We start from the raw sequence: 12,685 nt of genomic DNA on the forward strand, positions 1-12,685 counted from the left end.
GTCAAGGCAATGGTTTTTCCCGTGGTCATGTATGGATGTGAGAGTTGGACTGTGAAGAAAGCTGATCGCCGAAGAATCGATGCTTTTGAACTGTGGTGTTGGAGAAGACTCTTGAGAGTCCCTTATACTGCAAGGAGATCCAACCAGTCCATTCTAAAGGAGATCAATCCTGGATGTTCATTGGAGGGACTGATGCTAAAGCTGAAACTGCAATACTTTGGCCACCTCATGCGACGAGTTGACTCACTGGAAAAGACTCTGATGCTGGGAAAGGTTGGGGGCGGGAGGAGAAGGGGACGACAGAGAATGAGATGGCTGGATGGCATCACCGACTCTGTGGACATGAGTTTGAGTGTACTCCGGGAGTTGGTGATGGACAGGGAGGCCTGGCGTGCTATGATTCATGGGGTCGCGGAGAGTTGGACACGACTGAGCGACTGAACTGAACTGAACTGAACTGAACAAGGAACAATGAGCGCCAGGTTGGAAATGCTGTTTTCAAGGCATGCCAGGAGCTGGGATGTTATGTGATCTCCAGAGAGCAGTCTTCTTTTTACCCTGCTCTCAGGTCACTGCCAACAAGACACTATAGGTGGACCTCAGGTTTCCAAAGCAGCGGCAAATGGATCCAGGGAATTTGAAAAAGAACAGTCTGTTTAGGTCTGTGATTCCTCAGGGTAAAGAACAGAGTGAGGACCACATATCAGTGAAGAAAGGGCTTACCAGTCCACTGCCACCTCTGGTAGCAACAGGATGTGGCCAGCGGTAGCCGTCCTGGGCTTAGAATCACTCACAAGTCAGCCTTAGACGAGGAACCCAGAACCACAGAGATCTGAATGACTGGACCATGGAGGGAGCTCTGGAACGCTGTGTGCACTGGACAATCAGATGCACAGGGTGTGGGGTTCACCCTTCTTGGTGGTACCTGCCGAGACATGGCAGGCACAGAGGCTGGAGGTTTATGAAGAAGCGGTTCTACTCATGTCGCTATAAAGGCCGGACTCTGACAGCGACACTGGGGAGCCAAAGGCCACACGACTCAAAACCAAACCCAAGGGGCACCACACTGACAAGTGGACTCCTCTTTGCAGGGCTGGGCTTGACTCAGATCCCCAAATGCCAGAAGCCTCACTGGAATTTTTCAGAATTATCTTTTTCTTGCTGTAATCCACTGTTTGCTAGTTCTGGGGACAGAGAAAACTCAGGCATTTTTCACTGGCTGGCCCAATAAGATTCTTAGACCCAAACACAGAGTCCTTTTGCCTGATTTCAGATGACATGATCCAATTTCTTTAATAGCTGAAGTGTAAGGAGAGTGGGCAGGCCCTTGGTCAGAGTGCCTTAGAGGGACCCCGCTTTGCCACTGGTAGACAATATGGTCTTAGTTGAGTACCTCAGCTTCTTGATCTGTTCAATGGAATTAAATCCATTGTAAATCCTTGGTTAGATTAAGTGAAAAAAAAAAAAGCAGACAGGCCTAAGCAAATGCTTAGTGAATATTAATCATTACACTTATCATTAGTATCCTTGTCAAAGGACAAAGTTGTCAAACCCTTCTGATGCTTCCAGGGCACTTTATTTTTTACCTGGAAGATGAGGATCATGTCAACTGCTTGATCTATCTCAAGATAAATATAACATGTGAAAATGCACTGGAAACTGGAAATACACTGTGACTATGTTACATTAATTTTTGTTATCATTGTTATTATTTATACACTATAAGCTGTCTAGGAACGCAGACAGGTTGGATCTTTTCCAAAACTCAGGGAGGTAAGGACATGGTAAACCATTATGAGAAAGAAGAGCTATACGGCCACTTTGGAGCACAGTGTAGAGAAACCTTAAAAAACTGGGAACAGAACGGCCACGTGACCCAGCAACCCCACTGCTGGGCATCCATCCCGAGGAAACCAGAATTGAAAGAGACAGATGTACCCCCAATGATCACTGCAGCACTTTTACAATAGCCAGGAAATGGAAGCAATCTAGATGTCCCCTAGCAGAGGAATGGATAAGGAAGCTGTAGTACACATACACAATGGAATATTCAGTTCAGTTCAGTCGCTCAGTTGTGTCCGACTCTCCACGACCCCATGAATCACAGCATGCCAGGCCTCCCTGTCCATCACCAACTCCCAGTTACTGAGCTATAAAAAGGAATGCCTTTGAGTCAGTTCTAATGAGGTGGATGAACCTGGAACCTATTATACAGACTGAAGCAAATCAGAAAGAGAAAGACCAACACTGTATATTAATGCATATATATGGAATTTGGAAAGATGGTACCAACAATCCCACATGCAGGGCAGCAAAGGAGATACAGATGTAAATGACCGAATTTTGGACTCAACAGGAGAGGTGAGGCTGGGATGATTTGAAATAACAACATTGAAACATGTTCATTACCATATGTAAAATACATGACCAGTGCAAGTCTGCTGCATGAAGCAGGGCACCCAAAGCCAGTGCTCTGGGACAACCCAGAGGGATAGGATGGGGTGGGGGGTGGGAGGAGGGTTCAGAATGGGGAGGAACACATGTGTACCTGTGGCTGAGTCATGTCAAAGTAGGGCAAAAACCATCACAATATTGTGAAGCCATTATTCTCCAATTTAAATAAATAAATTATTATTATTATTTTAAAGAATAGCTGACTCACTTCAATGTCCGACAGGACGGTCTGGTTTAAGGAGAGCAGCCCCAGCTTACACCGCATCTTTCCAGGTAAAATCGTAGAGTAGCCGGTATTCAGCCCAAATAACTTTTCTTTATCCAGATGTTGTTCCAGCTGAAAATTCATCCCTCCCGTCACTAGCATCTGAAGTAACTCCACAACATGGTAGTTGTAGAAAGCCTGGAGAGCAAGGAGGAGGCACGTGCAAAATCAGAAGAGCTGCTGTGTACACTGAGGAGGTGAGAGAGGTGGGAATCAGTGGGCATGGCTGTCTGAAATGGATCTGATGGTCCAAAGCTTCATCTCTCATTATCGTTAATATTTTTAAAGATTATTGTTTTGGTACATGGATCACTTTTAAAGTCTTTATTAAATTTGTTACAATATTGCTTCTATTTTAGGTGTTATTTTTTTGGCCTCAAGGCATGCAGGATCTTATTCGGTCTCCAACCAGGGATCGAACCTGGACGACCTGCATTGGATGGTGAAGTCTTAACCACTGGACCACTAGGGAAGTCCCATCATTATCCTTATTAAAATCAACCAAAAGCTGGTGGTTTGGGTATGGTGCTGGGTTAGGCAAAGTGCAGAGAAAATAACCCTGACCCCATTCCTGCGCCTGAGGGAGTGCGATAGCAGAAGAAATTGATGGGTAAATGATAGTGACCCCATGGTCGTCCCCATTTCCAAAAATGATCAGAGGAGAACAGCAGGCCATAGATACCCTAATAATATAAATATGTATTTAAAAATATGCATTTAATGAGACATCAATACATTTTCCTTAGGTGGTTGTTGTTTAGTTGCTAAGTCATGTCTGACTCTTTTTGACACCATGGACTACAGCATGCCAAGCTCCTCTGTCCTTTACTATTTTCCGGAGTTTGCTCAAAGTCATCTCCATTGAGTTATTAATGGTATCTAAGCGTCTCACCTTCTAACGTCCCCTTCTCCTCTTGCCCTCAGTCTTTCCCCGCATCAGGGTCTTTTCCAATGAGTCGGCTCTTTTCATCAGGTGGCCAAAGTACTGGAGCTTCAGCATTTCCTTAGGGGACTATAGATATTATTATTGTCTATTCTTGAATCTTCTGGATGTGGATCTACTTACATTCCTTTTGATTCTTCCTGGTGTGAAGACAGGTATTATCTCTCATGGCTGTTATAGAACACTTCAAAAACTGTATGTGTTGAGTAAATTAATGGAATTTTAGAATATTTGACATCAAAATGAAGCCAGAGATTGATGTGTGGGTCAACTTAGTTTGAAACTAGCTTGAGTCAGAATAAGCAGAGCCGTTTTCTTAAGCTTCTTTTCCAAAAGATTCCTATATAGTGTGTTGACTAGGCAGTGACATACACGGAAACATCATTGTAATAACTGCCCACGAGGTTTTCTTAAATCTATTGTTATCTATGTAAAGTTTTTAATTTCCTGCCTTTGTCTTAGTTAACTTGGACTTTCTCTCCAGTAGAAATAATTTACGTGGCTATATAGCACTTACGTAAAAATCAGTACTTTTGTTTTCATTATAAACAATAGGAATGACTTCAATCGCTATTGAGAAATTTTACCATTGACTTTCTCTATGTCCAAATTTAGAGATTTGCCTCCTGAAGCCGGGGTTGTGAGAGTGGCCTCTTTACAAGTCTTCTCATTTGCGATCCATCACTCAAAATGCTTGCAGAAAGATTGTCTAGAAACACAAATTTGGACTTTCACTGCCAGACCCCGACTGGAAAACCGAGCTCAGACTCATTTCTGTGGCATTCAAAGATTCACAAGATCTGACGTTCCCTCCAGGGCACAATGGTCTCTCTGCAGCTGCTCAAGCTACACACTTACTCCTTCATGCCCTTGCTTTGGAACATTGGCTTCATCTTTCCTCTGTGAAACTGGCAGACTCTCCACTGGCCTCCTCATAAGAATGAAATGTTCATTGCTTTGCGATCCCATGGTCACTGGCTTTTACTCTATTTTATTCTTCTGCATTTGAGAGTTAGCTGTTTGTAGGGAACACATCCAGGTTTGAATCTTGGGCTGGCGTGTTCTAGCAGAATACCTTTGGACAAGTCATGCATTCTCTTAGCCACAGTTTTATGATCTTAAAGCTGACATGATAATACCCATTTTTGAGCACTGTTTGTAGGATAAACTGAGATACACAGCACACACAACTGAATTCTGTTATCTGACATTGGTTCTCATTGATCACCTGGAGTGATATTTGTGAGAGCAGATTTCCAAGACCCCTGATCTACTGGATCAGAATTTCCAAAGAGGAGTTGGAATCAACATTTAAAGGGCACCTTTGGTGGTTTGAACACCAGTGGTCCTCAAACCACACTGGGAGGGAGCAACACCACCTTAAATGAAGTGCTCTTTCAGACAGACAATGTCTATTCAATATTCATGTTCTCAGGAGTGCATTGGACCAGGCAGGTGTAAAAATACTGAGTGCAAAGATGATTGCAAATAATTAATTATTACAAATAATTTTTAAAATTTGAGTGCAAAAACAGTTGTGAGAATATTGAGTGCAATTGGCAGCTGATTTTTAACAAGTAAATACATATTGCTGGGAAAATGTAGAGACCACTGGAGAAGGTAAGCTGGGAAAGAATATAATCTAAGTCAATTAAGAGAAAATAAAAAGAATTTCTATAATATTTTTCAGATTAAAGGTGACTTCAAATGCTTTCTCCATCCTCACGTCCAGACTGCAAAGATTCCCTAAGTGACACTCCTTTCTCTTGTGTCCTGTGACCACCCAGAAGGAGGCTTAAGGATCCGGCTCCCTGAAATCCAGGAGGGTGCAGAGGCTGGGCCACAATCCGTTTAAGAACAAGTGGCTGCAGTGCAGAATGATCAAACATAATGCTGTGAGGATAATTCTCCACTGATTAGAGAAAAAGGTATAACTTCTAGGGTTATCCTGGTGTCCATGGCTCTGGGGAAACGTACTTTACATATTTAATGGAGAGAGGCTTAGCTTTTGAATATATCATTTCTTCAGTGTTGACATCAAAAGGCTTGCAATTCTATATTGGGGGGAAATAATGGGATTTACATGTCACCCTTACTCTGCGAGCTTGTCTAATATCCTTATTATTTGGGGTTTCATGGCACTACCCTTATGGGTCTCTCTTTTTTCTTTCCTCCCTCCCTCTCTTCATTTTTATTTTTTTTTTTTTACTTTCTCAAAAAAATATGCAAGTTGAAATGTGCTTGAAATAGTTTAGGGCTTCTAAACTTGGAGAGTGTTGCTAATATAATCAGATTTACTAGAATCTGGACTTCCAATGCTAGAAAATGTTGTAGAAAAGGGTTTTAACTTTGAACTACAATGAAGCTTGAGGTCTCGCTCATAACCCAGGATATCACTCCTTAACAGCACAGATGCTCACAGCCTAGCTACTTGCTGCTTTGTATTCTGAGAGTTTCTCAAAAGGCCTGAAGACCAACATTTTTTGAGTAACACTTCTAAGTTGAGAATGAGGCTATATGGTAGGAAAATTGAACTCGAGAAACCAGGTAACTTTTGTTACTGTCCTTACCTTTTTATAAGTAAAGGAAAATGCTCCCTCTTTCATGTCCAGTTCTGAAATTCTATTATTATAAAGTCCTGTTCCCATGTATGTGTGTGTGTGTGTGTCTGTGAGGGGGATCTGAATGCCACACCCCTAGAGTTTTTTATACTTTATTCTTAAAAAATTTGTACTTATTTTTGGCTGTGCTGGGTCCTCACTGCTGCATGTGGGCTACTCTGGTGGTGGTGCAAGGGCTTCATCTGAGGCAGCCTGTCCTGAACCCACCTGTCGGTAGCCCCGCCCTCTGCAGAGGAGGGCGCCAGGGAAACACACGTTTCGATTCTAACTATAACCTCTTACTCTGCAGCCACAGGAAACTGAGCTCTTGGTGCATCAAGCTGGACAGCAGGCAGGAAGAGCCCGGTCTAGAAGATGGTCCTTGGGGAGGAAAATGAGGGACGAAATGGCCACGTGGCTGAGTGGCCGACAAGACTCCCAGCTGGGACCTGGAGACATGACTCGGAACGGAGGGGAACAGGAATCTGGTTCTCTTATTTTCTGCCTTTCTGTTGGGCAGATTCTCCAACTTCTAGGCAGTGGTTTCTAAAGTCTTCTTAATAACTGAAATTCTTCTAATCAAGCCATATGCAGGAGCCTCATGTGGGATCCAGCTGAGGGTAGAGCTGTTCTGATTGGGGAAAAGTGGTGGGTAGACATTGGGAGCTGGAGCACCCTGGTTGCCTCCTCCCTGTCCATCCCATGGGGGCTCCGGAGCACCCCGGGAGGCGGATTCCTCCAAGCACAACTTCACCTCAGTGTACTGAAAGCACACTCATCATCACAGAAAGAGACTTCTAGGGCAGCAGTGGATCTGGTTGCAAGATCTAACTGTGGGACCTTAGGGATTTGTTATTGTGAGTGCAGTAACCTTTGGCACCTTATTTACCCCTTTAGGCTTCAGATTCCTGATCTAGGAAACAAGGCAAGTGGGACCTCCCTGGTGATCCAGTGATTAAGAACTTGCCTGACAATGCAGGGGACACAGGTTTGATTCCTGGTCGGGAAACTGAGACCCTGCATGCCATGGGGCACCTAAGCCGGTGAACCACAACTGCTGGGCCTGCACACCCCAGAGCCTAAGCACCACAATGAAGAGAGGCCCCCGCTCACCACGACTCAAGAAAGCCCATGCCCAGCAATGAAGTCTCAGCACAGCCAAAAATAGATAAATAAAAAGAGGGCTAGAAATTGTATCCTCCTAATTGGGTTGATGGGAGAATTAAACAGATAATGTGGGTAAGGCATTTAGCAGAGATATTGGGCCCGAGGAAGAGCCTGAGGGATGATGTTATGACTGTTCCTAAGGTGGGTTCCCTGGTGGCTGAGTTGGTAAAGAGTCTGCCTGCAAAGCGGGAGATCAGGGTTTGATCCCTGGGTTGGGAAGATCCCCTGGAGAAGGGAATGGCAACCCACTCCAGTATTCTTGCCTGGAGAATCCCATGGACAGAGGGGCCTGGGGGCTACAATCCACAGGATCGCAAAGAGTCGGACACAACTGAGCGACTAACACCTGCTACAAGGTGGGTTCTATGCTGTTGATGTGCATATTCCCCCTGGTATTGAGTGGACTGGCTCCAAGGGCTTTAAGTTTTTAATCTTAAAAATGTAAGCTTCCCTTGCCACATAGTTATGAGAAAAGTCAAAATAATGTCAAGTGTTTCTGGAAAATCAGAGGATGCAGCATTGTGAGGCACCAGTTAGCATCATTCCTGGACCCCCACATGCTCTGTCCTAGGCAAGGGGCTGGTCGTGCGGGCTCCTGGGCTTCCTGGCACTCACCGTGGCCAGGAGGGAATCCAAGAAGCTGCCAGAAAAGACGGTGCCTGTGGCGAAGGAAGTGCTCAGATGCAGGTTTGTTCCAGAGAAGTTCCCTTCCATCCCACTGAGCTGTTCAATAAAGTGGACGTTGGAAGGATTTTCTGCAAGAAAAGAGGCAAAAGGGAAAGGCAGGCAGACAAGTTTAGGAACACAGGACTTTCAGAGCAGACTGACCAAGTGAGGGGGAGTCGGGGGAGGGGGGAACCATTGCTCATAGGGACAGACTCTGCTATGGGGTCAAGGTGGGACCTGCCTCAATTTTAGTACTTTTTTTTTTCTTTCCAAGTATCTTCATCCCCTGAAGACGGGATGTCCTCTTGGGTACCTTCATCATCAAGGAGTTATTCTTGGATCTTAGGCTCAGTTTCTCCAAGCAAGTGTCCTGAAAGTCACTCTGTATAATTTGTCTTTCAAGCCAGGACACTTTGGGGGAAAGCGGGGGAACACTTTCAGTGATCACACAGGGATAAAAGACATAAATAGAACATCTGCTCACCCCTGTTATTGTCTTCTTCTCCATATACTGTCTCACAGATGGCTTGGTATTTACTTAGGTTCTTAGAGTCATGTGGGCCTAGAATGAGTTAATCAGGGGCTTCTAAAACTTAATGTGCAAAGTGAACTAACTGGGGATCCTGTTATGACACACCTTCTGATCCACTGGGTCCAAGGTGGGCCTGAGCGTCCATGTGTCCAACAAGCTCCCAGATGCTGCTGCTGTGACTGATTCGTGGACCACACTTTGAGTAGCAAGGGCTTCAAGAATCATCCTAACCAGACCAGGGCGGCAGCAGCCGGATTATCCACTACCAAATCTGTGCTGGCCCCAAGCTACGGCTCAGACCCCTGTAGGCAACCTCTGTGCTCAATGCAATCGGTCATTTCTAGGACAGCAGAGGTACTGACTGTCTTCGCTCCAAGACTGTTGCTTCAAAAATGTTTTTGTATAGAGGACAGCATTGGCAGACAGTGATAATGTCTCCTACCAAAGCAAAGGGAAGGCACGTTTACTGCCCACTATAAAAGATCCTGGTTCCCAAAGCTCAGGGTTCCTCTCCAAGAAAGCAGTTCACAGTGGATCCAGGTGTCACTGGTCCTTGTCATGCCCCGCTGTGGGAACTAAGGCTAGGGAAACCAGCACAAAAATGAGGATGCTACTGCTATCACTGTGGGTACTAACCTCTTCACTGTCTCTGACCCAATGGGTCTTGTGTCTTCCATAAACTGGGCAGATTAACCTGCTATTATAGCTTGCAAGTTGCAAGACGTCTTACATCCTTCAAAGTTCTTGATTGTCCTCTTACCGATCCAAACAAATCTATTGGACATATAACTCAGAGCACACACTTTACTGAGCTTGGATTGGTCCCTCATTCTTAAAATTAATCCTTAGTCACGTTTGGGGGAAGCAATAGACTTCTGGTATTAGAGAATAATTTTCTTCCAAGAGCTATGTATATTTATAAAAGATGAGGGAGGTATGACTAACATCAACCCAATTTCCTATGCACACATACTTTCTTACTCTTGTACTGCCAACCCTCAACACACACACACACACCCCAGAAGCCCTTGTCCGGTTTTTGCTGTGTCATCCTCAACCAGTGGCTTCAGTGTTCCCAGTCATTTTCCTGCATTGCACACTCTATACTGAAATGCTGGCTCTCAAATCCGCAGCTCTCGTGTCACTGTGATTCTTCCTTGCAGCCAAAGAAGAGAAACTGAGTCAAGTGGCAGGAGACTTGTTAGGCTCATGTGACAGGTGCTGCCAGGCGCCAGGAAGTGTTTAGCTGAATAAAGCTGTATGTCCCTGGAGAGTGACCAGACTGTCAGTGAGAAGCTCGCTGGTCCCCTCCCAACCACTCTAACTTACACAAAACTTAGGGTATATACACATCAGGGTGACAGATGGCTCACAGGGGAATAAAAATAAAACAAAAATAAGAACTGTATCCAACAGTTTTAGGGTGGTTACAGACAGACGGGCAGGTACGAGTCAGACTCGAGGGCTCTGAGATCTTCCCACCTGGATTTGAAGGGCTAGGGCTCCGGGGCACAGTGACTAGACTGTTGCCCACCTTCCTATGCACAGCCACTCCCAAACCACAAAGCAGTGTCACCCTTTGGCTCCTCTCTATGTTCACCTGCTTCATTTCTGGAACTATGAGTTCTGTTCATCTGCTTGGTTAAACTTTCATTTGGCTTACATACTCTGAATCATAAAATTCCCACTTAAACATTTGTTAAATCCTTGAATCAATTCAAATCTCATGCCCAGGGTCAACTTTAGAGATTGACTTTGAGCTGATCCAACCTATGTTAAAAGTACCACCCCCTCTTCCGTAACTGCCCCTTTTCTCACCAACTATTAACAGTATTAAATCCAGGGTCTCCCCCAAGTGCCCCACAAACACCCCCCAATGTCCTCGGGCACCCACCTTCTCTGCCTTTCTTGCTGCCCCCGGAGCTGCTCACATCTGGGGAAGTTCCATATACATTCGTTTCCCATAAGGTGTTGATGAGAAGTAGCAGCCTGTTATTTCTCTCTGTTATTTCTGCTATGGAGCATTTCTGTTTTATAAGAGCACTGCTCAGGGCTGGGATCAAGATGACACAGGGGACTCAGGAACAAGCCTCTTCCTAAAGTCTGCACCCTGGGGCCTCAGTGGCCTCACCCCAGTGCCTGCCCTGGGGTCACCATAGGAGAGGAAGGAGCCTGATGGGCAGAGAAGCTGGTTCAGGGAAAGGCTTTCTTGCAGTTTTCAAATCAATGTGTCCTCCCCTGGGGGGTTCCCTCTGAATGAGGCTGAGCCGGTTGCTGACCTCCTTCCCCCCAGAAACTGCAGGAGTGGGGAAAGCAGGAGCCACTTCTGCCCCAACCTCCACCCCCCCAACACACACACACACACACACACACACGGCAGGCTCTGCTGGATGACGTCAACATCACCGATCGAATAAAAGCCTAATATAACGTCCTGCAAGCACAGAATTGTCTCTTGGCCTCCTTCTGGGTCCTCAGTCCTTTGACGGTGGATCCTAAAGGCAACCCTGGGACACCGAGCACACAGGCAAAGACTTCTCCCTTGAATTCTGCCCTTGAAACACAACTTACTCAGTTCGGTGAGAATGGGGATCCTTCGGTACTTTGACTTCCTGGGATTGCTATTGAAACCCCGGGCAAACTCTGCAGAACAGACAACAGGGAGGAAAGGGATCGATAAACACAAACGTGGTGGCTGGTGACACAGACAAGGATGCGGAAGCGCATCATGGCTCTTGGTGCTTTATCTTAGCAAACCAACCCTCACACCCAAATCCCAAATCCTTTTCTATAATTAGGAAAAAAAAAAACAGTCTCAGCCTCTGCTTTCCAGTTTAGTGGTGTGTGTGTGTTTCCTAAATCAGCTGTCCCCAACTGTTTTTGGCACCAGGGACTGGTTTCATGGAAGACAATTTTTCCATGGGATGGTTTCGGGATGATTCAAGTGCATTACATTTACTGCACACTTTATGTCTAATCTAAAGCCAAGGAGATCCAACCAGTCTATTCTAAAGGAGATCAATCCTGGGTGTTCATTGGAAGGACTGATGCTAAAGCTGAAACTCCAATACTTTGGCCACTTCATGCGACGAGTTGACTCATTGGAAAAGACTCTGATGCTGGGAAAGGTTGGGGGCGGGAGGAGAAGGGGACGACAAAGAATGAGATGGCTGGATGGCATCACCGACTCTGTGGACATGAGTTTGAGTGAACTCCGGGAGTTGGTGATGGACAGGGAGGCCTGGCGTGCTGTGATTCATGGGGTCGCGGAGAGTCGGACACGACTGAGCAACTGAACTGAACTGAAAGCCACTGATGATCTGACATGGGTACCGGTCCGTGGCCCAGGGGTTGGGGACCCCTGTCCTAAATGACCTTTCAGGTGAGTTGCAAAAACAGGTGGGGCTCTCCCCATGGTTGTTTATTGGCAAACAAAGTTTAAATACGATTGTTCTGCACTGTGTGGGGTCCCGGGTGATAGTTCAGGCAGAGAGTGCCTCAAACCACATCCGTTTGCTTGTAGAACTTTCAGGAAACTGTGAATAAGCAGGAGTGCCTCCCCAGGAGCGCCGGGCGGGGGGCGGGGGGCACACATGGCCACTGGGGGGCTTCCGGCTCCTGGTGCTCCTGCCTGTTTGGGGTTGTCCTGGCCTGAGGCTCTGGCCACATCCTCTTTCTTCTTCAGCAAGTCTGCCTGCCTTCCAGGTCTGGTGGGTCTTCCCAATTCATAAGGTCTCGGGAATGCCTTAAAGACTGGGCCTGGAGGTCACAGGGGCCTCTGTCCTTTCTTTTCTGTTCCTGCCTTAGGAGACGAGGCCCTTCCTCTCTGTCCATGAGTCTCGAATGCCAAAGAGTTGGTGCCCAGCCCCGGCCCGGAACACAGCCTCAGCTCGTGTTGACAAATGAGGAGTTTCAAAAATAAGAATGACACCAGAGTCTTGGTCACCAAGTTAAACCCTCAAAAAAGGTAAAGAAAGAAAACGGAAGAGAGAAATAGGAATCTAGGATCCTGATTAAAAGCAAAGAAACACAACCAAGCAAAACAAATACATGATGCT

General features: G+C 45.9%; 1 protein-coding gene across 1 annotated transcript in view; it reads right to left on the reverse strand.

Moving 5' to 3' along the window:
- Positions 1-12,685, reverse strand: part of KCNU1 (potassium calcium-activated channel subfamily U member 1) — a 146,033-nt gene that overhangs the window by 2,593 nt on the left and 130,755 nt on the right. Inside the window, exons 23-25 of the mRNA XM_088832661.1 lie at positions 11,199-11,270; positions 8,045-8,184; positions 2,663-2,857 (exon numbers count right to left, since the gene is read on the reverse strand). Coding sequence (XP_088688787.1) covers positions 2,663-2,857; positions 8,045-8,184; positions 11,199-11,270 — 407 coding nt within the window. The remainder of the gene's footprint in view (positions 1-2,662; positions 2,858-8,044; positions 8,185-11,198; positions 11,271-12,685) is intronic.

This window comes from Moschus berezovskii, chromosome 26 (assembly GCF_049115385.1).
Source record: "Moschus berezovskii isolate FMDL1 chromosome 26, NW_MosBer_1.0, whole genome shotgun sequence".
In the NCBI taxonomy this organism is placed as follows: domain Eukaryota; kingdom Metazoa; phylum Chordata; class Mammalia; order Artiodactyla; family Moschidae; genus Moschus; species Moschus berezovskii.